Source organism: Alexandromys fortis, unplaced genomic scaffold, assembly GCF_014885135.2.
Source record: "Alexandromys fortis isolate MF-2015 unplaced genomic scaffold, M_Fortis_MF-2015_v1.1 scaffold_62, whole genome shotgun sequence".
Lineage (NCBI taxonomy): Eukaryota > Metazoa > Chordata > Mammalia > Rodentia > Cricetidae > Alexandromys > Alexandromys fortis.
In genome coordinates, this window is record NW_026067942.1 from 3029905 (window position 1) to 3056356 (window position 26452).

General features: G+C 43.5%; 2 protein-coding genes across 2 annotated transcripts in view; one reads left to right on the forward strand and one right to left on the reverse strand.

The window, feature by feature from the left end:
* Window positions 1-26452, forward strand: part of Esrrg (estrogen related receptor gamma) — a 541176-nt gene that overhangs the window by 88325 nt on the left and 426399 nt on the right. The window lies entirely within an intron of this gene.
* LOC126505399 (60S ribosomal protein L37a-like) lies at window positions 4429-4813 on the reverse strand. Its single transcript, XM_050148264.1, has one exon. The coding sequence runs from the start codon at window positions 4785-4787 to the stop codon at window positions 4509-4511; it is 279 nt and encodes a 92-aa protein (XP_050004221.1). The 5' UTR covers window positions 4788-4813; the 3' UTR covers window positions 4429-4508.

Here is a 26452-nt window from a genome sequence, read left to right on the forward strand (position 1 = left end):
TGTGCTCCGTCTGCATCTCTTCACCGCCCAAACACACACTGCTTTCAGCCTGTTTCTTTCCAATCTAATAATACATGAGCAGTGATAATGGGAACCCTTTCTTCCCACAAAGCAGCCAGTTTATGCCATGTACAGATATCGAATGAAAGACAACACTGTGCCATGGCACTGTATGTTTGTATCTTATTTTCTTTTTCTTGGGGTGCCATTGGGTGCAGCTGAACTGCTACAGATGTGGTGTATGGTGTGATTTTTTTTTTGCAGTTAAACATCACTCATTTTCTAAAGGGGGGAAAGAACAAGTCCTGGCATTTTGGGGGAAAGATTTTTCTCTAAAAGAGGGAGAAGAAAAATGCAGGGAATAATGAATTCATCAAGTTGAAAATGCACAAGGCAGCGAAGCGCTCAGCCTTCAAAACATGGCAAATGGAAAGAGAGCTCCCATTACTGTCGAGATGCATGGACACAGGCCCGCTAATCGCTTGGTCATGCTTGGGAGACACTAAGTCATCACAGGCCCTGACATGGTGAGAACAGGGTGCAGAGGTTTGTTGTAAGAAAAAATTGTTTATTTAACATCCATAACCACCGGTCCTCCCTTCTTCAACCCTCATCCTCAGATAAACAAGTCTTGGTTGGAAAAATGTGTGTGTGTGTGTGTGTGTGTGTGTGTGTGTAACTCTACATTCAACACAATAGAAAACCATAGATGAAGAAGGAATTGTTCAATAAGTAACATTTTGAATGGAGATGAATTTCATTTGCTAATGTTAATTCTTTGTTCCTCATTTGTGCATTGGTACAGTATTAAATATAAAACAATGGACGGTAACATTGACTGAGGGATAGTTTATATGCTAGTGCTGTTCTGACTGTTTAGAATAATTTGTCCGTATTGCTTCCTTGGCTCCTTGGACAGTCCTCAGTGGATACTCTTGTTAGACCCATTTCACGGAAGGGAAGCAGCCCATTGAGGCGACCTAGATCAAGAACAATAGAGTCAAACATGAAGCTAAGTGCAAAGCTACTGTGGTTGACCGCCTGCGCTTTGTTAGCCTGTGGCCTTTGAGAGATGCAATGGAGTCAGAGGACAGATGACTTGAAGAGCCGAGGCTAGCCTCTCCTTCAGCATATGTTTCTCCGAGCACTTCGTGTTCAGTGTAGAGATAAGGCTATGAACACAAGATTCACTCTTGGTCTGTATTCTTGAGTAACAGAAAGATGCACTGTGTTCGGGGAGGGGCTTAAAGAAACCTCTTTCTCTGGAAATAGCTTTCATGTACACAGCCACCTAACCCCTGACTGACAGCTATCTTTGTACACCCTCCGTGTATAACCAGTTCAGGGCACAGATGGTCAGCATTTAGCTGAGGCAGTGGACTGATCATAGTCTGTTGTTTTTCTTTTCCAAATAAGTAAGAATGGCTATGACAGGATAAGAGAAGAAAATTATCAAAGAGAGGGACTGCCTGAGACATTCTAGAAACTATCAGAGACACAAACTATTGGCACATCAAATGTAAGATAGTTGAATGGCGATAAGAGAAGTAGCCATGTTTATAACAAGCAGGGCTATGGTGGATGGTATAACATATGCTGTGAGATGTCTGTGTTTATCTAAAGAAGTAGGGGGTACAATAAAGTAATTCAAACACTGTGAACGGATGGGACATGGAGAGCTTCAGGAGACAGCACAGCCTTGTGGGGCGGGTGGGACAGAGCAGGAAGCAGTCCTCATTAGAAACTCGTGCACTGGTCCTGGATGAGGTTATGGAGGCAGGGATGGATCAGTGCCTTTGAGGAGGTCTGAGTGGCAACAGCATTCCAGCGACGGAACGGAAAAGGAGAGGGGAGATGGGGCAACTAGAACGTAGGGTTCTCCTTTAAAAGACCAGCAGAGATAGCATCAGTTATCAGGACCAGGAGTACAAAAATGGAAAGGGCTTGGAGCTGACAAATACGGCTTGTTAACTCTAGAATACCCAGGGATCTTCTAGGGTGCATAGGCCAGAGCTGTATAGAAGCAGATGAATGCTCAGAACTCATAGTTCAGCAAAGGCCTGTGTTTGTTCAAGCCTCAACAGCAGGCTTGGGCACGTAGTTAGTGACTTTTGCTAACTGGAGTTCTCTCTCTGTGCTTATTGCTTAGATAGATGTCATGTCTTAGTGCCCCACACATTCACATTGGGGCTGGAGGGATTTAGTAGATCAGCAATCGGGTTATACAGCGTTTCATGAGAGAAGGCTTCACAGCTAGAGGCTTTAGGGGCAGAACCAAGAAGGGGAGGGAAAGGAAGCTTTATATGGGAGAGACCTCATATTTGTTTAGCAAAGTGTTTGAAAAACTTGGTTGAGAGGTATTTAAATCAAATACTGCATTCAGGGTTATGGAGTTGTAAAGACTTTAGGAATTCTTTAAAAATGATTAGTGGTTCCGTGAGACATTCAAAGCACTTGGTGTCTCTCCATTCATGTAGCCAGCTCTACTCCAGAAAGGCTAACCCCCTTAAAGAGGAAGTTGGAGATGAGAAGACCATGGAGGGAGGAGACCTTGGCTGTCTCCTCCTAGGCAAAATTGGCCCATGGCTTCCCTAACAGAACACAGGATGCATGACGGAAACACAAAGGAGACCTGGGCTTTAGGGCATGCGCACAGAGATGCCTCCTTTCTGTTTTTGTTTCATCATTAAGGAGTCTGGCCTCCAGGAGCTCAGCACACAGTGCTGGCTGCTGACCTCACCAGATCTAGAATTGTGGAGAGTTTGAAGCCTCACACTGGATCCTCATTTGTAGAGTTGAACACATGATACCCCAGAAAGTCTTTCTGATTCCAGGAAGTTAGGGGTTAGTATATTTGGCCACATTGCGGGTCATTCCCTGGGTGAAAAGAAACAATCTGTATGGGGTTGAAGAAATGGCTCAGTTGTTAAGAGCACTGGCTGCTCTTCCAGAGGACCCGAGTTAAATTCCCAGCGCTCACATGGTAGTTCACAAGTATTTGTAATTTCAGGGGATCAGCTATCCTATTCTGGACTCGGGCAGCAGCCTGTGCATGCTGTGTAATTCACACATGCAGGCAAAACAATCATACACAGAAAATAAAAGCAAGCCAGTCTTCTTCGAAACCAGACAACCTGTGTTCGTCCCCAGCTTCTGGCGCCATCTGTGCACTCTGGGACTGACAAGCTGGTTCTTCAAGGATGGATAGTAAATATGTCTAGTTTTGCTGTGCATATAACCCTGTGGCAGATCTGCTCAGTTCTGCCCCCACCACACAAAAGCAGCCCTAGGCAGTGTGGGAGTGCGTGATGGTGCTTGTGTTCTAATGCAGCTTCATGTTTAAAAGCAAGTCGATATGTATAGGCTTGCGAGAGCAATGAGTGAAAAAAGAAGCCATGAATTTGAAGAAGAGCAGGGAGGGGTATATGGGACAATTTGGAGGGAAGAAAGGGAAAGGATAAATATTGCAATTAAATGATATGTCAAAAAATAAAAGGTTAAGTAGATGGGCTGGGGGGAAACTGGTCAGTGAAGTGCTTACTGGGGAGTATAAAACCTTAGCTCCATCCCTGAACTCAGATCCCAAACTAGATGTGGTGTGACTTGTTCTTGTAATCCCCATGCTGAGGAGGCAGAGACGGGCAGGTTCCAGGGCTCATTGGTCAGCAAGTCTGGCCTAATAGATAAACTTCAAGTCCCAAAAAGAGACCCTTTCTCAAAGACAAAACAAATTGGTCAGAGTCTGAGGGACACCCAGAGTGTTCTCAGCGGAACCTCTGCAACGAAAACAAAAGGAAAGGAGACAGAATGTGGGCTGAGGATACAGCTCAGTGCAGACCCTTTGACCAATCCTACAAAAGACTCCGACCCTTAGCCCTGCAAATCAAACATTCAAAGCAGGAGGTGGTGAAAGGGTGGGAGTCAAGCCTTGGAGTAAGTAATGCCACCTCTCTGTCTCAGTTTCAACATTTATCCAATTTGTTAATTATTTCCACCCACTGGGCTATGGAGATTACATATTAAATGATGCCTAGAGGGGGTGGGGTGTCCAAACAACCATGTGCATGCACGCGCGTGCACACACATACACACACACACTCATATACAGATGCATATACAATACAACTCACACATATATGCACATATACTCACACATACACACTAATACACATATACATATACACACTCATACATATACTCACACTCATACACACATGCTCATACACATATATTCATACAATGCACTCATATATACACAATATATACACATACACGCTGACACATATACACACACTGACACAATAATACACACACACACACATATATATACACACATACACACGTACATACACACTCACCACCACCACCACCACCAAAAGAAAAGGAGAAGGAGGGGGGCCAGGCCAAGAAGTTGATATCGAATTGTTTTTTTTATGTAAATTAACCCATTTATTTGTTGGCTGTGCACTATTGTAGTTAGTAGGCTTGTGTATCAAATGGTAGCACTTTTACTGGTCTTTCAGTTCCTTCAGTCTTCTGATGGCAGACTTCACTGTGACAGCAGAAGTCGAGTTGTAGGTCCAGGCCCCACCAGCCACTGTCTTCATGCAGGAGCCACAGTGCCAGATGCCAACGGCTCGTCTCTTCATTTTGGTCTTGCCACAGAAGGCGCACGTGTACTTGGCGTGCTGGCTGATTTCAATTTTCTTCACCATTTTCCGGAGGGAGGCACCATAGCGGGTCCCGTACTTCCCGACGATCCCGACCTTCTTGGTGCGTTTAGCCATGTCGCCGGAACCTAAGCCAAGCACGGAGAGTCGAATTGTTTTTCATTCCCTCTGATTGCTCACATAAATGGTACTGCACGAGTATGAACAGGAAGATGGCTTCATGCTTGCCTGTGGCTTCTGTGTCCTCTAGAGGCCTCATTATTGGACTAATTGAGATAAGAAAAGTAAAAAGCTCTAATATCACTGATTTTTCCCTCCAGCACTTGGTGTTGTCCAAGCTTGCTCTCTCTTTCCTTCTGTAAGCTGGAGGAAGGAAGCACGCTGGTTTGAGTGGAGTCTACAGCTGACACACAAACAAAACCCACACCTCATTGCTGAAAGGGAAAGAGACGCATCTTGTTGGCAGTTCAGTTCCTAAACAAGAAAATGCCACCACTGCTTCCCTGTCCCGTCTTTGCACAGCGGGGCCACAGTGGTAAGGTATTTAGGGGTAATGCTACCAAGGATGTCCAGGGTGTTGCTAGGTAAATGAAGATTCACATTCAGTCCTGGGGATACTTACAGCGGCTGACGGGGAGCATAAGGGAGGCCAGTTGTTACTTGGATGAGAGAGTCCCTCAAGTTTGTATCATTTTAGAGAAGCACCGAGGTTGGTTTTCTCCATCTTGTTTTCTTTGGAGCCTAGAGTGGAGGTGGAAAGAGGGTGGCCACTTCCATACACACAGAGAAACGTTTTCTCTCCTGGTGGTGGGCTATTCTCACAGAACTTCAAGGGAGTTATTGATTAGGGTAACTGTGGCGATTGGTAGCTTTCAGATTGTACGTCTTTGGTGACTAACATTTTTTTATTATTCCATTGCATTTATAGAGCATTTTAGTCGTAGTTTTATTAGATACGCCTTTTTCCAGGCAAATTTCTTTGGGGATTCCTTATAGATTTTGAATGCAAGACAATACATACTTTTTGGTCCCTTTTGAATGCAAGACAATACATACTTTTTGGCCCTTGGGGAACTGGGAAGCTAACAGGCATCTAGAAGGTGTTCAGATTTATCATGGAAAGTCACTGTCTTTGAAATGTTTGTTGTAGATTGATGCTGGCCTAGAAAGATGACTCAATAGGTGAGAATATTTTTTGCACAGGCTTGAAGTCCTGAGTTCAGATCCTCCAAATCGGTGTCCAAAGTTAGGTGTGGGATAGCAAGATAATCACTGGGTACAGGTGCTTTCAGTGAGCCTGACCACCTGAGTCTGAGCCCCGGGACACATGAGGTGGAAAGAGAGCACCAGCCCCTCACAGTTGTCCTTTGACCTTCACCCATAAATAAATGCTTTTGTTTTTCTTTTAATATTAGGAGTAGCTGTACACAGGCCTGTAATGCCAGCACCATAAGGGTGTGGAGCCAGGTTAAGTGAAAAATCTTGTCTCAATGTAATAATAGTGAAAAGTAGAAGGGAAAGACACTAAATGGCTTCATCTGACCTCTGTCTGTTATACACGCATGTACATGACAATAGAGGGTAATTTGATACTGATATTTTGGGAGAACAAACAAGGCTGATATCTTTTTGAAAAAGAAATTATAAATTACTTTCCTTAAAATTGTACCTGTGAAGACTCCTATGGGGGTATGAAATGAAGCAGTTGATCACCAAACACCCCTGGCCTAAAGATTGGTCCTGCTCCCTCAGCTCATTGCCTTATTCTTAGCCTTCTTGATTAAGGATGGCTCTTTGCAATCAAATAGATTAGATTCTAGATCTATTTATCTCTAGCCTCTTCCCTTATGGCTTAAAAGTAGAACAGCAGGATATATCAAGTTCTGAATTGGAGCAGATACATTCAGAATTCTATGCGTGCCTCTGTAATGAGCCCTGTGTATTTCCAAAATGCTTGAGAGCCATTTATCTCTGACTTCATGGAGACTAGGGCCAGAATAACAGAAAGGGCCTTCAGGATCATCTGCCAATTGGCAAGGCCCCTGCATCATGATAAAAGACTTTATGGATCCAGTTACCTGGGCTCAACTCTTGCACCAGCTTCCAGTGCGCTCTGTTTTTCTTCCTTTGAAAATTAGCTTGACCAGCACTGCTTGGATCATCTTCCTTTTGGTCTTTTCTATTCTAGAACTGCCCTTGATCTGGTGGTCAAGTGGTTGCATTAAGCATCAGCCTGGTTGATGAAGGGATCCAAGCTCATCTCTGGGTTCCCAGCTGATGTATGTGTTTATTAAAAAATGTCTGCCAGAACAGCTGCTTGGAGCACTCTACCCAAGATAATAGCATTGATTGGCTGAATTTTCTGAAGAATCAGTATGATATATATTATTATATATATATATTATATAAAATTATGTATAATACGTTTTATTATATTAATAATGACATAAAATGAGTTTGCTAACCAAAATAGTGACAACAGTTGAAGCAGATATTGAATGAGAGTTACGTCCTTGTTTATTGAATGAGAGTTACGTCCTTGTTGCAGTTCCTTAAAAAATATTTGTAGGTTCCTTTAAGCCTCCTAAGAAGATTCTGGGGAAAAAAATCGAGGGCTCTGCAGGGAGTTGGGGGGAAAGAGACTGAAGGAGGACTTGGGGAGAGAGGCCTGTGTAGTGCATTCAGGGAAAGTCATTGGAAATGCTAATTCTGTGCCCACGGACTCAAACTTTGAAGGACAGGTCCTTGTCATTGGACTCCTCAAGAAACAGCAGAGCAGAAATAAAAATAGATCATTGACCAAAAATAGCCCTTTCCGACTGAGAAGTTTTAAAGGGGCTGCAACCCTTTTTTTTTCTGTTGAAAAAAATTATAAACCAAGCTGTTTATTTCTCAGCCGGAGAACGTTAGAGGCGGCTATGTGGGTGGTTTATAATCACAATCTTGGGGAATCTCTGCTGAAGTTGAGTAGAGATGTTTTCAGTTGTGCTCATGATCCTATTTTGGAAGAAAATACCCATGAGACTCAGGTCCATGTAATTGTACAGTTGCACATTTTAGAGATTCATGTCTGTAAGTCAGTTTCTAGTGAGAGGTTAATACAATTGGATGTTTCCGACTTCCGTTCGGTCATTTTAACTGTAATAGGATTATGGCCATCTAGTTTCACTCAGAGATTTTTTTGATATGTCTGCTGTATATATGTGAGTATACACACCCATGCCTGGGAGTGGAGAGGTCAGGGGTTGAGTTGGTGTTTTCTTCTATGATGATGATGATGATGATATAAATTTTAATTTCCTCTGTAAATTTCATATGTGAACACATTCTATTTAGATCATATATATCCCTCCGCTCAGCTTTTCTTGGCTGTCCTCCCACCTCCTAACTTCATGTCATATTTGGTTATTGTTATCTTCCATTATTTCTTCTTCCTCTTCTCCTCTTTCTTTTCCTCTTCCTGCTCTTCTTTCTCTTATTCCTCTTTTTTATGATAGCCCACTGAGTCTAATTAATGCTGGGCTATGTCCTCTATGTTCTCTATATACATGGCTAGGGTACTATCCACTGAACCATGGACAACCTACATGGGCCTCCCCTCTGAATAAACTTAACTCTCTCCGGATAACCATCAGCAGCTAGTAGGTCTTCAGCTATACCTGGGGCCTTGTCAGCCCCATCTATCTTCATGCTGGATGATGATCGTTTAATCTTGGGCAACAAGATTCCCTGCTGTGAGTTCAAACACCTCATGTTTTAGACAGTGTCTCGCACTGAACCTGGAATTCATTGACTAGCTATACTGACTGGCCAGTGAACTCTAGGGGTCCTCCTTTCTCTGCCTTCTGAGCTGGTATTGCAGGTGCATGCAGCCACACCTGGCTGTTATTTTATTTAAGAGCTCTGGAGTTACAGCAGAGTTTGTGAGTGATTGGCAGTGATATAATGTCTGAGTAGGGATGATTCAGCAGTGGACTATCAGATGGACATACCAGCTCCTACAAATCAAGGCTGGCATTAGAGTGCAGGCTCAGTTTGGGATTCTATCGTCCATCCTCTTATTCTTTAGTATACAGTCATTGACCCAGCTCTGCTCTGGGTACTGGGGCACAGCCATGAAAGTCTTTGGCTCCACACAGCTTACATTCTCTTTTGACAAGGATTCAGTAAGAATAATGAACTGTGTATCTTGGAAAGAAGTGAACAGGGCAAGAGGGATGAGGTGATTCGAGTTATAGTTTTACTTAAGGTGGGGAGGAGAGGACATCCTCGGAAAATGACCCTGACATGAAGAAGTCACGTGTTTTATTTTGTTTGGAGCTCTAGGTAATGGGAATGCAGTTGGTAATGGCACCACAGTGACATTCGCTATGGGGAGAACAGGGTGGGCTGATGCCCGAGGAGGCATGCAGGGGTCTTTAGGCCAGTGTCATGGCCATGCCTTTTACTCTGAACGAGATGAAACCATTTGTAGGATCTGGGAAAGAGGAGTCGCATGGTTGTGTGTTTCTGAAGGATCATTCCAGCAGCTGTTGGAGACTAGACTGAAGAAGGACTGGGATAGACCACGAGGAAGCTAAAGTTTTTTCCAGGGAGGAGGAGACAGTGGCTTAGTCTGCAGGAATAAACACAGAGCTGGGAGAAGTGGTTGGATTTTGGATTCTCAAAAAGTTGTGCAAACTGGATTTGGGGATGGTTTTGATGTGACAGAAGAGGGAGAAAATCTTGAAACCAGAGACTCCTAGCCTACAATTTTAAGCCCTGTCGACAAGGAGCTGTTCAGGTGGAGCAGTCAGGCACAAGTGAGAGGCCACGTGTGAAAAGGCAGGTGTACATCTGTTGACTGAGGTTTCTGTCCCGCCCAGTCCTGCAGTTGTTCAGTCCCAAAGAAACACACAGAAGTCTACATTAGTTATAAACTGGTTGGCCTATTAGCTCAGGATTCTTACTAACTAACATCTTACAGTCACCCATAATTCTTGTCTATGTCAGCCATGTAGCTTGGTACCTTTCATCAGCGAGGCATTCTCATCTGCATCCTCTACATCTGGGTGACAACAGCAGACTGAGTCTTTCTTCTTCCAAGAATTCTCCTGTTCTCGTTGCCCCACCAATACTTCCCGCCTGGCTACTGACCAATCAGCATTTTATTAAAATAAAGCTGATAAATCTTTACAGGGTACAAGACCATTGTCCCACAGCATACACATAGGATTCCAGCACTGGGAACAGAAACACAGTTTGATCCTCGGGGCACGTTAGTCACCTAGCCGAGCTGACCTGGTGATCTTCAGGTGGAGGAGCAGACTTTGTAGACAGAGTAGATAAAGATAAAGTAGACAGTGACTGAGGAGGAGATGAGGGGTTGATCTTTAGCCTGTGCGTGCAGTCACACATGTGCGCATACCTCCACACATGTATACATTTACAAATATGTATATGTACTTTAGCATCAATTTAATAAACATGACATAGCTATTAGAACAGCAGAAAAATATATGCCTGTGCTGTGCTCTCAAAATTAAACAGTTTTTATTTGCATTATTCTAAGTGAATATATGCCGTAGGGATTCTGTCTCATTTTTCATACTATGTGGGGGATGTCTAGTGCTGTTCTGTGCTCCGGGCAAGCTTAGTCAGTCCATGGAAGATCAGGCCCTAAAATTCAGCAAGCTCAGCATCTTACTAGCCATCCTCCTGGGTAGACACTGGGGTTGTAGCTTATACTGTCTCAGCATCTTGGTCCTCTGAGGAGCTGAGTCAGTTTGAAGCATCTCTGATGCTGTTATTGGGTATCACTGTGTCATGTGAGTGCATGTGAAGATGGACTGGCTGGCCTGCAGTTAAGTCCATGTGCCCTTGCCCTTGGTACCCATGTGTCTTGGTAGCTAGTGTCTTCATCACTCAGTTTCCCCTGGTGACCTGTGTGATTCGCTGGTAGTTGCTTGTTTCTTCAGGATACCTTGAATCTCTGGAATAAAGCAAGGGTTATTAGTACACGTAATGGTTGTCACCATGACTTCAAAGTCCAGTTGCTAACCAGTCAACCCAATATCCCAGTTACTACCCTTTAATGAATGTGGGCAGCACCTGGCAACGAGTTAGCACATCAAGTTCTTTGGTATGTTTAGAAAGACTGGTTCACCATTTGACATGGTGGGTGGATTTGGTGTCAAAGAGGGTCTGGTAACATCTATTCATGGCAACATCTATGAAAAAAAATATATTTTAACACAAAACAAAGCCCTACACATTTAGTTCATCGCGCGTAACAACCTCGAAACACCTTAACTTCAGAATCATTAGTCTTAAATATCTCAATCAATATGGGTTCTCTCAAAAATCAATTTGCAGCTACAAATATGATTGTTTAATAATTCACAAGCCGTGGGCCTCCAGGCTAGAGAAGATTAGTGTGGCAGAAGGTACAGAGGTGGTTTTTCACCTCAGATAAGATTTCAATTAAAAGGGACAGCGTCTGTGAAATGTACATTCCCAATCGCTGTGTCCGTCTTTTATGTCTGTACATATTCTGAGGTGTGTGTCCTACTGGGGAGAGCTCAATTTAGTTGTGTTTCATTGTTCCTTCTTAGATGAGAGTTATTTAGCTATCTTACTGAAGAATCATAAATATTTTATTAAGACAAATCATCGCAAATTTCGGTTTTACTTACTAGATTAAAAACAATAATTTTACATGCCTACTGAGTGGTGCCAGATCACACAAACATTGCTTACTGTTGCACCGGGAGGGACACATGATGCTCAGGAGGTATCTGGTAACTGTTTCTTGGCTTTTCTGGTTGGTGCGAGAGAAAGTAAATTTTGTTGGGTAACCATTGCATGAGCAGGCCTTGCCTAAGGACATCAGTCTGGGTGACATCAATTAGCAAGGCTTGTGGTTCCATCTCACATGTAACTTTCACGACAGACTGTTGGCTGTGCATATACTTTATTTAGACCCGGCTTCATGCCCTCTTTCCATTCTGCAGCTATGTGGTGTGGGAATAGTATTTACTAGTGGTCCTTCTGGGTTACACTCCAATTCTTCCTTCCCCATCTCTTCCCCACCAACTTTTCCAGCCCGCAAATCTCCATAAACCACTGTGAGAAAAGAGCTCCCACACTCCCCACAGCAGTGTCTCAGCCCCTGACCGAGTTGTTCTACATGACTTCGTAGTGGAATAGATAACTGTTGGAATGAGGGTTGCCAGGGTCACAACTGTACACCCTGGAGGATGTCCTGTCACCTGGATGACTCGGTTCTGCCCCCACCCCGGGCCACACCCCCATGTAGGGCTGGGTGACCTTTCTGTCTATTTGCATAATCTTCCTTCCATAGATTTATTCTCTGTGCCTGGGTCAGAAAACGGGGCTCATTAATAAACATTTATTGAGCACCAACAGGGTATTATGTTCCAGACATAGTCCCTTCCCTGTAGGGTTGGAATCCACAATTTTGGCTCCCAGCAGTCACCTCTGCCCCGATTTTGAGAAGGGCAAGTTATCGAAGCAATTGGAAAAAGGGCATTCAAATATTTGTGTGCTTCAAAGGGAGATAGTCCTTCATCTTAAATGTCCTTCTAGATGATCAAAACTTCTAAATATTCTACTTGCCTCCTAAAGCGGAGTGAACTCCGAGTTTCCAGATTCAGATAAGCCAGGATAAGGTTAAAATATTAACACTCTCTGATAATAATTAGATGCTCGGGTTAAACATCTGTGCAGTTAGGACTGGAGAGGAGGAAAAAAACTCATAAAAGGGGAGACCGTTGTCAAGGTCGTTGGCGGATAATTTTTAAAGTCATTTGGGCTAGGTAGCCATTGTGTTGAAAATCCGATCAGTAGGCAGAGTTGAAACGGACCCAGTGCTGCTGGGGTATGCGAAGCCTTTTACTGAAGCATGATAAATAATTGAAAATGCCTTCAGCAAATTCCTGCCTTAATGGGAAAATACTTTGTCATGCAGTTTTTCAATTAGTACCCACTAATTCAAATTGGTTTATCATTTAGCCAACTGCACATTAGATTTTTAGTGATGCATTTTTCTCCTCTTCGGTTTTGTTTGTGGGTTTTCCACTCGGGAGTGAAGCTTGGGTGGATCCTTGTCGTGTCTCCCGCTCGGCATCCACATCCCTTGGAACCATTACCAAGCACCTGGAAGATTATAAAGAGATAACCATGACCAAGGCCTCTGCTGATGCTGAACCGGTCCCTTGTGGAGAGGGAGAGGCTGGACCAGTCTAAATCGGGGAGGCTGTCTGGGGGAGAAGTGGCCGCCTTCCTCTGTGCCTCAGCTTCCCTCCAGACTCAGGCCTGTTCACACAAGTGGGCTTTGAAAGACACACAGTATCTCAGATGAAAAATCCTGTTTGCAGATTTCTGTGGAAGGCCTAATAGTTAAAAATGAGGCTCCTAAAACATCGGCCAGTCAATCAATTAGGTATTTATTAAGCGCTGAAGGTGAACTCATTGTTGAATTAAATCAATTGTTGCAGTCAGTAGAAAATAAAAGCAATTTATCTCTGTATTCTCTGACTCACCCCCCCATTTGATGGAGGGGAAAACACCCCCAAAATAAAGTAACTTAGATACCAGGAGGAGGTTTTCACCCTTCATCCATTTAGTGCTTAGTGAGCATCTCCACGTGGAGGCCACTGACCTGGTGATTTTCCTTTAATATTTACTGCCACCCTACCATTTAAATATAATTTATATGAGAGTATTAGTGATACAGTTCTCCGTGTTTTCATTCATAGCTCAGTAGACATCGAGTGAAGGAATGCTTAAATGTATGAATAACAAAGTAATGGTCTTCAGGTTTTCCAAACAAGGGGACAGAATGTATGAGACCTGAAGGTCCAGTAGGAATTAGTGTAGTAAGGCAGAGGAGAGGAAGCAGAGGGAAAAGTCCTGCTGGGTAAGATAAGGAAGGTAAGAGCTACAACAGCTGCCTCAAGGTGGAATGTATAGGCATCAATCTAACACCACCTAGGCAATCCGTTTGAGCAAAACTCCACAACCCACGAAAGAAATCAAAGAGCTAAATAAACAGATCATTACTCCATATTGATGGGAAGGAATTCTCAGTATCAACAGGATGCCGGTTCTTCCAGACCTCAGCCAAAGACTCGGTGCATCACCCATCAGATCTCAGAAAGTCACTCTGCGGTATTGACAAACTGATTCTTAACTGTAGGGTGATGCAGAAGACTTAGAATAGCCGATGCGCTATTGAAAGAGAAGAGGAGGGCTGGGGGCTGACAGTGGCCTTTACTGGAAGTCCATGGCAGTCGCAGCAATATTGGGAAAAGGATAGATTCGGAGAGTGATAAAGTGGAGGAGAGAGCCCAGAGATGCAGTAAAATGTCCATTGATCCCTGAAAAGAAAAGCAAGGGGGATGCAAAGGAGAACAAAGAGTTTTCCTAAATGAGTTTGGGACAACAGGTGTCCACAGCAATGACCAAAGTCTACTCAAACCTTACATTCTTCACGAATATGAGCTTAAAATGTTTTGTGCAGCTGAATACAAGAGGCACCAGTATACAATCTCTAGAAAACAGCATGGGAGGAAATTTTATTGACCTCTAATGTGGCATTGAACTTGGGATGACACCAAAAGTACAATTAGTCAGTGAAGGACAGTGGGACTGCACCAGTAAACTTTCAGAAATACTTGTGGAGGACACACTCCTGCAGTGAAAAATGAGAAAACAGATCACACCCTGTGAGAAGAGGTTTGCAAACCATGTATCTGATATAGGGCCGTTAACCAAAAGGTACAAAGAACTCTGAAAACTAATAATCCAACTCAAAAATCTGCAGATCCTAACAGACGCCCCCCAAGTAGGTTGACAGACGGCGGAGGAGCGTATGTAAAGACACTCCGCATCCTATATCATGAGAGAATTTCAGATTAAAGCAACGTCGCTCGGACTGAAACAAGACATCTTGCTTAGGAAAATGAATGGAGTCTTGTTGAGATGGCTAGGCACACAGGAGTGCTGACATCTGTGGCCTGAACACGGGTAGGGCCAGACAGAAAGTAATCGGCGAGCCTATGGGCTGAGAGTTTTATTCTTCTCACTTCAGAATACAGTGTGTGCTTTTAAAAGCAAGCATGCTGCGTGCTGTGGTTGATTGGCTTTGGCAAATGATGGGTATTTGTGTAGTGTTCCACAGTATGGTGTTTTTTACAACAGGCAATTTCAGAGGAAAAGGTGGGTCTAGCTTTACTCTCAGCAGAAGTAAACTAAGGTTCCCCGAATTCTGGAGGTGAGGACTGTGGGGTAGTAAGGGTGTGGCAGAAGAACCGTGTCAGGCAGTACTCTGTCCAAGTCATGTGTGAGCCTGTAACTGCTTAAGGCTTCCACCATTGATGACTAGTTTCTGCTCTGCCACCCATGGCTCCTGGAGATGAAGTTATAACTTGAGAGTGAAGGAAAAGTCATGAGTGTGTTCACAAGGGAAAGACCCTGTACACACACACACACACACACACACACACACACACAAGCCTGGACCAGTCTTGAGAGCAGAATAAGCGGATGTAATCTGCCTTTATCAGTCCCTTGTCCTCCCACCAAATTCTTTCCTTGACAAACAACTCTTGTCATGACTTCATCACTCCAGGTGTGGTCTCCACACTCCAGTGTCCCCATTCTGGAGTCCCTTGGAAATGCAGACTCCCAGTTTCCACCCCAGACTGATTAGATCTAAATCTGGTTTGGAATAGGGTCCTCAGAAACTTTGTTAGCTTATTGAAGTTTGAGAAGAATGATCTTAGAAGGTCTGTTCCTAATTTAGAACTCTTAGGTTGGAATAAAGCCCCAGGGTTTAGACTGTAGAGCAAGAGCCATTTCTCAGTGTCCTAGACCCCAGCATCTTATCCCACTCACAGTACCTGCTAGCATCCCAGGGTGCTGTATGCATCCCTACACAGTTATGTTGTTTGGAAGAGTGGCTCCCTTCAGGCCTAGGAGTGTATCTGATTGAGTAGTCAGTCACAGCGGGGATGGACTCAGGACATAGGGAGGCTTCCAGTAAGTGAGGCAGGGAACTGGAGTTCTATACATAGAAGATTTAGCAGTGGGGTATAATCCCAAGAGAAGTACACCCCCTGGCCCTGTAGCCATCTCCTACACAGTAGTCATGTTGGCTAAGATAACACTTCTTGCCTTGGGTGATGGTCCCACTAGGGCAATGTGTCTTTGAATGTGGATCATTCTGACAATAACGTTCAAATTAGGGATTCTCCAGCCAAGGCAGTAGTGAGAAACTGGAAAATTTGAGTTCAAAGTTCATCTATAGAGACTGAAAAACAAGAGTCTGTGGAAAACCAACGAGCATCATAGAAAACTTTCAGGGTTGACAGCTCCAACTGAGGTCTGAATCTCATATTATTTGCACTGTTTAGAAAAAAAATATGTCTTGGGTATTTTAGGGGTAATATTAACCCTTAGGAGAGAGAAGCTATAAACGAGAGGGGACAGACACCAGCCAGGCAAGTGTCTTTCAAGTTACATAGCACTCGACATGTCTATAAAACATTTGGCTCACATTTCCGTGGTTAATCAAAAACTAGCTCCCCAAAGATATTTTGTACCTTCTTTCAAAATCTGACTCTCAATCAAATGGAATTTCTTAGAAAAAAAATAATAATGAAATGTGATTAGTGCAAATGTCCCTGAAATTTATTGTACTATTAAAATCCTATTGGGCCTTTGTTTATGAAATGTATTTTTCTGTATTTGAGGTTTAGGAAGGCGTGATAATGAGGCTGTGAAGATTCATGACCTCTTTTCTATGGCTTAATTTAGGCTCTATATCAAATATGTAAAATACCATTATATCTTCCCACCACCTCTGTGTAGCATACATTTTATTATTATTTCCCTGCCAGAGACTTTTCCCCATCTTTTCTCCTTTTATAAATACAGAACTACTAACAGTTGGGAAATTTTTAATATAGACAGCTATTATCTGGACCAAACTGAAGTGCAAATTTGGGTGATGGGTTTTCCTTCCAGGTCGGTCTGCAGGGTCAGGTAGACACAGGGGTGTGTCCAGTGTCAGCCACCACCCTCCACTCTGCACATACCCTCTTTTTAGCAAGTGCACACTCCAGTCTACACTGCCATTGTCTAAACTGTTCATTGCCTGGGAGCATCTTGGCAGAGTTGTCCATGTTGTGCAGACAGACATGAGCAAGCTAGGCACAAGCTTTGCAGCAGGACGATGAGATTGGACGAGCATCTCTGGCTTCAGAAGGCTAAGCTCTTTGATGGGTCTTTCCAGGTAAGACATCCTTTCTTTCCCTGTGTTAGTCTCAGCTTCGCTCCACGGTTTCCTTGCTCTTTGCCTGGATTGTGCTACAGATTTCACACAGTTCCAGAAGATAAAGATCAAAGACCTACACAGAGACAAGAAGTCTTGTCTGGCCCTCACCGTGACTCCTAGCTTGTCTCTCCCTAGTGTCGCCTGCCCCAGAAGGCTGCCCTGTTACTCTCTCGTGGATCCTTACGTTTCTTCTGTTTAACACAGGGTCTGAACGCCCGTGGTCATATCCTCTTAGGAATCACCAGACTTGTTTTGGCTAGTTAATATGTTGTCCTCTTTAGGATAACACCTTCACCATCTTGTCCTCTGATAGGCCTGCCTGGCTCTCCTGACTCATGCCACTATGTTGACTGAACACTTTCAGATCTCCTGCTTTTGTGATGTAGTTTTGAATAATATCTATCTTTCCCATGAAGCAGGTTCTCTGAGGCTGAGACCGTGTTCTCCTAGCATACATTGCAGGGCCCTGCACAGAGAAAGCCTAACACACACACCCTGTAGGGTAGTAATTCTCAACCTTCCTAAAGCTGCTGTGACCCTCTAATACAGTTCCTCATGTTGTGGTGACCCCCACCCCCAACCATAAATTATTTTCAGTGCTACTTCGACTCCCAAAGGGGTTGTGATTCACAGGTTGAGAACCACTGCTCTGGGGGAATCAGTGGGCACCGTTCTATCCCCTCTAAGACTCTCTAAGGGCAGCCTGCCTCGTTAACGTTCGCCACAGTATCATCAAAAGGCCTTATAGGTCAGAGGCTCATTTTTAAAAACTTTATTTGGAGATAATGAAGGGAGATGGAAAAGTCCTCATTCAAGTTTTCAAGAGGAAGCCAACTAGGATCGTAGCGGGGAGACAGATGCTTTCAAGTCTTCTGTGGCCCCAAGAAAGACAGCATAAGTGAGCATTTGGAAGTGGAGCTGGTTAGTGAGTTCCAGCCACCTGGAGCCAGGTTCAGGGTGGCAGCACCACTACCCTTCTCCATACCCTTCTGTTTTAGGCAAGATTATAAATCTCTAGATTGATGACAGTGTGTAGTAACGGTGTATGGTGACTGCGTATGGTGACGGTGTATAGTGACTGTGTATAGTGATGGCGTATAGTGACGGTGTATAGTGACAGTGTATAGCCTCAGAAGCCAGCCCTGCCACCTCACCTGTTGTCTGTACTCTGCTCTGGACCCTGCCTGCTGTTTACTGCTTACTACTTTCGCTGTTATTTGACAAACCCAGTTTCCTTCTGGAGAGACAAGTCACACTTACCTCGTGCCGTGCGGTGTGCAAAGCGTTGTGAGTACAGCGCCTCGTTAAATTTTCTAGAAAGTCGGTGATTTGAATTTCATTTTCTCTTCTGTTCACGAAACAGCCGTGAGCCATTCCACACAGTGCCCAGGATCTGGTGGCTCACACATGGCATAGGTGGGCACAGGTGTTTGGGTCTGTAAGCTGCAACATCGGAAGCCACTGTCCTCTTGGGTGAGCAGGGATGCTAGACACTGGTTTCCCTTTGCTTATCACCAACGTGCCCTGTTGATGCTTCCAGAGTTTCTCGGTGTCTGTGGGACAGCTCCTTAGAAAGCTTCAAAGTAATTCGATGTTGATATTCCTTCCACCATGCTTCATTATACACCCTGCTCTTCTGCTGTCTTTGTTTCTGCAGCGACAGGATTTGTTTGTCTAAGAGCAGCCTCTAGGATTTAGCACCAAGACACTTCCTTGCTTGCAGGAACAGTGCTCAGAGGGATGAAGCAACAGATGCAGGACTTTCCTGAATCAGTGTGTAATCCTGAGATGTTTGTCTGCGCCCTTTTCTGTGCGGTGCTCTCAAATGAAAACAAGGTTCTTAAACATTCACAGATAAGGGAATTTTAGGCACTTAGCTCTCTTAAACCGTGTCGTCTTGGAATAAAGACAGAGAAGAAATCACAGAAACGTAAAGGCTCCAGTGTTCCCCACTGGGAAGAAATGGTCAAGTGACAGGCCAGTCCTGAGAGACACTCAACATCAGGATTTCTGCTGAGGTTCCCAGTTGCCAGCATGTTGTCCTTCTGTGGGAAAGCTGCTGCTACCGGATGTCTACAGGTTCCTTCTGTCACTCATCACTTTCCTATCTTCCTCCCTTCCTCCCTCGTGCCCTCCCTCCCTTCCTTTGCCTTGGGAAGCTATCAAGTAATCCAGACTCACCATGTAGCTGAGGGAGAACCTGGCCTTTCTGATTCTCTGACCGCTAGTCGCCGGCAGCTGGGATACAGGCGTGTCCCACCGTGCCTGATTTGCATGGTGCTGGACACTGAACACAGGACTCCAGACATCTGAGCAAGCAGTCTGCCAACTGAGCTGCCTCATGAGCCTTGGACTGGTTCCTTTTGTGCCAGTGTGACAGAGACATCTTCGGCGAAGGTTTATTTTGTCTCAGAGTTCAGGAGATGCCATCCCTCACGCAGAGGCGGTTCTCAGCAGTTGAGTCTCTTTTGGTACCAATGGGGAAACAGAAAGGAGCTAGAAGTAAACTGGGGGAAGAACACTCCAGAGCCCATAGAGACTCCCTTGCTCTAGCCATGCCTCCCTCCCCAAAGGTTCCAGAAGCTCCTAAAACAGTACCGCCTATGAAATGTCCTCCCTCAGGAACCTGCCACTGGTATTATATAGCAAAAATGTTCTTTCTATTTTTTTTGTGTGAGAATTAGAACAAAGATTTAAAAACTAGGCTTTCTGTCTAGGGTTGAGAGAAAGGGGGAAGGAAGTTTGTCTGGATTATATAAATTATCCAGCTACTGTTTAGGAATCATCAGAAACTTTCCTAGGCAAAATAATTGCAATAGCGATCTTATCACTGGATCCCTAGCAGGTAATTCTTTTAAAGTGAGTAATCCTTAGTCAAGATTATGCCATGATTTATTCTGTGTGTGTGCGTGTGTACGTGTGTGTGTGTTTTCTCTCTTAGCCAAATGGTTTTCAATAGCAATTACTGAGGTGTCAGTGACCTCTTCGTTGCCTGGAATTAAAAAACTTAAATGAAGTTTTACTAGTATCAGTCTTGCCTGTCATACAGGTAATTGAGAACGTGATATACGCTGCAACGATGCCCCCTATGGTTAGCCACTTTTTTTGAAGCATAGTAAAATTTTACCTGGACTTCAGCAAAGAGCAGCCTAAAGTCGCGCAAGTATGTTAGTACCCCCTATCCAGTGGTACAAAGAATGAAACAAATAGGAAGGTTGAGACACTCCCCTTGTAACTACCTGGGGAAAGGCAAGACCCTGCTTTAAAAACAGACTCCTCACAGAGATAATAGATGTGTTACGTGGTTGCTAAGCATGCACGGCTTCTTCTTTGTTTTCTGTATTGCGTCCTTTGATGATTTTTTTTTCCTTTTACTTAGATTGGATTTTCAGCCTTTTCCTTGGTGGCTTACTTTTTAGTTATTGTAAGAATATTATTCTTTTGATGACTGGAAAGTCATAACAATATTCATTAGTATTGTCTGCAAGGTTTAGAAGTGTGTTCTTTACAGCTTCCCAGGAGGCCTTAATTTGTTGTTGTGTGGAAAGCTGGGAGGGGGTTCTTTAAGATTATTCTACTGTCCATTAACCATTTACAGAAGAGTTCATCTCTTCTCAGAACTATAGGATGGTCTTTTGTAGATATAAAGTTTCCATCTGCTGTGGTCTTGATGCTAGGGCCCTGTGTGGGTCTACAGTCCTATTAGTCTCTCAGTGGATAAGAGCATTCTGTCAAACAATAGCTTTATGGAGTATTTCCATTTCTGTTGTCAGTAGGATGATGAACAAATAAATGCCATTCGTTGATATGGAGGAGTGCAGGAGAGCTGTGGCATCCATAATGTTGTCACTAGTGGCTCCGGGGTGTGCCATCTAGTGAGGAAGCAAGAATTCCCAGGGAGGAGTACAGTATTAGAGTTGTCTAAAGGAACAGAACTGTATGTATGTATGTATGTATGCATGCATGCATGCATGTATGTATTAAAAGGGGATTTAGTAATGTGGCTTACAGACTATGGTCCTAGTAGTCCAACAATGCTTTCTATGACAGGAAAGGCCAGGAATCCAGCAGATGTTTAGGCCATGAGCCTGAATGTCTCAGCATTCCTAATCTGGTGTCAGAGCCCTGGGAAATTCCTAGAGAGCTGCTGTTCTTCCTGCTGTGCTGGCATCCCAACATAGTAGGTTCTCATACAGTGAAGGGCTGCCTCAGCAGCAGGATAGATGCACTTGCCAGGAGAGTGAGGGCAAGCAGGCCAAGAGCAAACACTTCTTTCTCCGTGTCCTTTCATGTGGGCTGCCATCAGAAGGTGTGGCCCAGGTTTAGGGCTGTTCCTCCTAACTTAAATGATCCAATCAAGAAAATCCCTTGTGGATGTGTTCAGCTCTGTATTCTGGTTGATTACAGATAGCGCCAAGTTGACAACTCACAGTTGTAGTGTGCTGTCCTGCACTAATAAAAAACACATTCTTTTAAGAGTGGATTTGCATGATAAAACTACTAAGGAAATCAAAGACTAGGACTTGCATATTAAAAGGGGAATTTATTTCTAAGGAGTGAGATTGGGGACAAGTCTGCGTGCCCTACAGTTGGCTTTGGGCTTGGGCAGTAAGCCTTGCTTACATTGGGAACTAGATACAGGAAAACTCCTTGGATTCTTTTATTTCATACAATACTTATGTAATGTATAGTCACTCTTCAGTTTTACTCTGGCAAAAGAAAATACACTCCCCACACAGATGTATTATACTAACTTTATAAAAAAGATGCAAGCCCCTAGGATTTTTTCTTTTAAGTAGTGAATACTTCTTAAATGTTCTCTTTTTGATTTGTTTACCCCTACCCCACCCATGTGACTATGTAATGTTAAGACAAACTGATAAAATACAGTAAAGCTGAAATCCTGACTGCAGGAATGACTAGTGATAAGGATTTGACAGCTTACTTAAAATTCTTCACTTCAGTCTAATCCATGGGGTAAGATTGTCCCTTGGGAATATTTTGTGAGGGTTACCCCAGAGCAGGCTCTCATAAAGGGTACATTGCCCATCCTACAGATACGTCACTTAGCAGGACCACTAAGCTTGTGTCTACTCCTGTGCCTAAGCACAGTTGTATGTAGTCATTACTCTTCTCATGGTTGCCATCTGAAAGAAGCAACCTAAAGGAGCGTTTCAACTGTCTGAGGTTGGGAAGAGATGCAGTCTTTTATACAGTGGAAGGTGTGACGTCAGCACCATGATGAAGCTAGTTACTCGGTGTCTGTAGTCAGAAAGCAGAGAGCTGACTGGAAGGAGAGCCAGACTATACAAGTTCAGACTGGGGTCCTGTGACCCGTAATCCTCCAGAAAGGTTCTACGTCCTATAAAGGTCTATTGTGCCACCAACTGCGGACTAGTTCACAGCCGTGAGCCTATGGGGGATAGTTTACATCTCAACGCAATGGCCCATGTGTGGATGCAATATGTGATTTTGTTCCTGAAAGTCACACAGTGTGTCCTAGTTAGCGTTGAGTAGCAGCTTGACAGAGCCTATCGTCATCTGATAGAGGAGTTGTCTAGACTGGTCTGTGAGCGTGTAAGGGAGGGACTGTTTCATCTGTTAGTTGGTGAGGGAGAGCCCAGCAGACTGTGGGTGACACCATCCTGAGGTAAGGGGTCCTGGGGGGTTAGAAAGCTGAGATTTTCAGAGGCAGTAGCCTCCATGCTTCGTGCTGTCCTCTCTTGCCTGTGAACGGAGTTCCCGTGCAGAGGCGATGCTGGTGCAAAAGCAAGCACTTGCTTTTGATTTCTCGCTCAAGTTCTTGCCTGGGATTCCCTTAACAATGGGCTGGAATGTAATCATAAGCCAAATAAGAATGGGCTGTGATGTAAGCTTAGCCAGAAAAGTCCTCCCCTCCTCAATGCTGGTTTTAGAGTATTTCGTTACAGTTACAAAGATGAAACTAGGAAAAAAAGATTTATGAAAACTTTTTAAATCTCGTAGAATTTTTTTTTACAAACTGGCTTCTTGGAAGAAACAGATAAGATTATAACTTAAACAGGCAAATTCACAGTTTAGAATTTATAAATAATAGTTTGTTCATTTAAATTGATAAATATCCCAGGTTTATAGTCTTCAGAGGGTTAAAATTTTGGTAAGAACAGGTAGCCAGGGATAGACAGGAAGGCTGTAGAGTGAACTGGGAGCATTCTTGTCCTCATTGTTTGGATTTTGGTGTAGGACGAGAAAGGAAAGGAAGAGGAGAAGGAAATGGGAAGAAGAAACGAAGATGGGGCCAAAATAAGGTTTAGATTCATCTTAATGCTTCTATGGAGAAGATAAAATTGAAATTGGGTATAGAGAAAACTGAGGATGTGGTTTCTAGTTCATGTAGAATATTCTAGAAAGGCCAAAGAAAGTGAGACTGTAGATAGGAAGCTACAGTGTCTGGGACAGGAAGCTTCCCAGGAAGCTCTCCAGGTTGCTGATGGGCTGCTATGCACATCATGGGTGGCTGAAGTGCAGGCAAGAGCCTAGCAGCCCCATAAGAGTGAACTCTCAGGACTGAGTGTCTGGAAGATTGTGTTGTGCTCTAGTGGGCATGGCAGGATTAGGACCTTCGCTGGAAGAATATTGCTGGACTGCCTCCAGCAGAGGGATGATACTGTTTGGCGTATTCTTTAAAAGTCACTCTTTAAAAATGGATTTGAGCATATGTATTACAATTGGAGAGATAGATGTGACTAACAAGCATAGGAATCATGTCAGTATCATAAGTTATCAAGGAGAAGGGAATTAAAGTATAGTAAGGGAGTATTTCATATGGACATAAATACTAAAATGAAAGAAACATTAACAATAAAATACCTACTGACAGTAACCAAATGTATAATAATGGAACAAGATCTGTGCTTAAGTCTGTGTGTGTGTTTGTTCACACAAATATTTGAAAAACAGGTACTTTATATTAAATCAAAATTCCTACCCTATTACCTGACAATTCTACTTTTTTATATTTGCCCACAACACAACAGTCCATGAAAACGTGAACAAAGCGTCCATAGCCTATTTATTGATATCAGTAAAACTATGCAATGATCTTAAACACTCATTAGCAACAACTGAGTAGATTATGGCTGTTGATACAGAGGAATGCAGTAGAATGTTCTAAGAATTTATTGGCAGTGATGAGTACCATAAATGTTTTATGTTACAGAAAAGGAAACCAGATATTACCTCCACCCCCTCACAACAAGAACAACAAACAAACAAACAAGAAACAAAAACCACCATATTCTTGTTCTTGTAAATTCCTAGAATATGACAGAATCAGCTTTGGTAATTGGAACCACGCCCAATTTTCCTCTGTCTGAGATCACTAGACTATGTCATAAGGGAACTTCTAGAGTAGTGGTTCTCAACCTTCCTCATGCTACACTTTAATACAGTTCTTCATTTGGTGGAGTCCGTCCCCAACCATAATATTATTTTTGCTGCTATTTCATAACTGTAATTTTGTTATTGTTATAACTTGTAATGTAAACATCTGTGTCCTCTGATGGTCTTAGGCGACCCCTATGAAAGGGTCATTGGACTCCAGAAAGATTATGATCCACATGTTGACAGCCATTGTTCTAGAGTGGTAATAATTCCTCTTCTTGACTGTGGTGGTTTTAAGAATTAGGAATTTGTAGTCAGGCGGTGGTGCTGCACACCTCTACTCCCAGCACTCAGGAGGCAGAGGCAGGCAGATCTCTGCGAGTTCAAGGCCAGCCTGGTTTACAAAGCAAGTTCCGGGACAGCTAGGGCTGTTATACAGAGAAACCCAGTCTCGAAAAAAAAATTATGAATTTGTAAAAAACTATCAAATTTCACATCTTATTTGTGTACGTGCATGTGTTTGGTATGTGCGTGTGTATGTGGATCTGTATGGGTGTGCACGTTTGTGGCAGTCAGAGGTAGCTGCTGGTTGTCTTCCTCAGTTGATACAGGATTTCCCACTGAACCCAGAACTTGCTGATTTGGGTAGGCCAGCCTGCCAGAAATCCCAGGGAAGGTGTCTCTCTCAGCCTCCGTGGTGGGGTGGTTATGGCCTCGCCACATTTATGTTGGTTTGCAAATCTGAACCCAAGTCTTCTTGCTGGCACAACAGGCAGCTTACTGACTAAGCCATCTTCTGAGCCCTAAATTTTTCATTTTTATTTATTATTATTATTTTTTTAGTTTCAGGTAATTGTTTCCCTTACATGTAAGATGGTTCACAAACACAATACTAGGGCTTCAGCACTCTGGGAGAGGAGAACATGCTTGGCCTCTTAGGGCAAGAGGATCTTGACTTTAGTGTACCCTGAGAAGGGAAGGAAAGGTGATTTCACTTTCCTGCCTTGCCTGAAGGGACAGAATCAGTTCCACTGGTTCTGCCCTCCTCCTCTTCCAGCCAGGAAGTCACCTTGGTGAGACAGGCAACTTATTTCATTCTAACCTTTGTATTAGGTGGTATAGGGATGGGCCTGGTCCCATTAACAGGTAGGTGTAAAAGGTTTGGGAAGGTACAGTGTGGACTAGGACACAAGATGGGGCAGATGACATCAGAATCATGTGACTGGTGGGAACAGTGCAAATGAGTTCTCCGATGCAAGTCTTCCTCCTATTCATCTTTAAATTGCCCCCCACGAAGAACTTCCTGGAAGGCACCATCGCGCTGGGACTGTGTGGCTGAAGGTCAGTACCCTGAGCCCTAAATTTTAAATTTTAAAATTGACGCAGTCTCTTGTAAGCAGTGATTAATGAATTTACTAGTAACTAAGTATTTTTGTTTTCAAAAGTGAAACGTAGGAGAGGGCAAACATGGACACAAAGAAGACAGTATAGTGGCCTAGGAGAGGAATGATGGTGGCATGGACCAGGGAGGTAAGGATAAATACATGAGACCTGGCCATCTGTTTAGAGATGCCTGAACTGCGGGAGAGATGCAATTGCAGAAAAGTGGATAATGTCTCTGAAGTTTTTTGACCAAGCTACCAGATGATGGAAACTATCAGAAAGAGGGGTAGATTGGTTAAAGGATGTAAACCAGAGTCATTTTTATAGATATTTGAGGTTTATTTTAGTTATACAAATGAGTATTCTCAGAGGGAGATGGATGAGTTCTGAAATCATCGAAGATTTATCAGCTAGAGTCAAAGTTTTGGAAGCTGTTAGATATTTACAAAGAGTAGCTGTGGCTGGGTAGGCAGCGGGAATTGAAACATGGAAGGGAAGGTCTGTGGGTTTAGCTTTTGAATGCTTATGGATAATGAAGATGAACACAGAGAACACAGAAGGTAGGAGACCCAGTGCAGCAAGGGATCAGCTGAGCCTTGACAAAACTGCTCACACTTACAGCCTCACTTGTTCCATAAGTTCTGATCATAGTCATCTGGTGTTTCTGTAGCCTCCATATAAATGTCACCCACAGGAA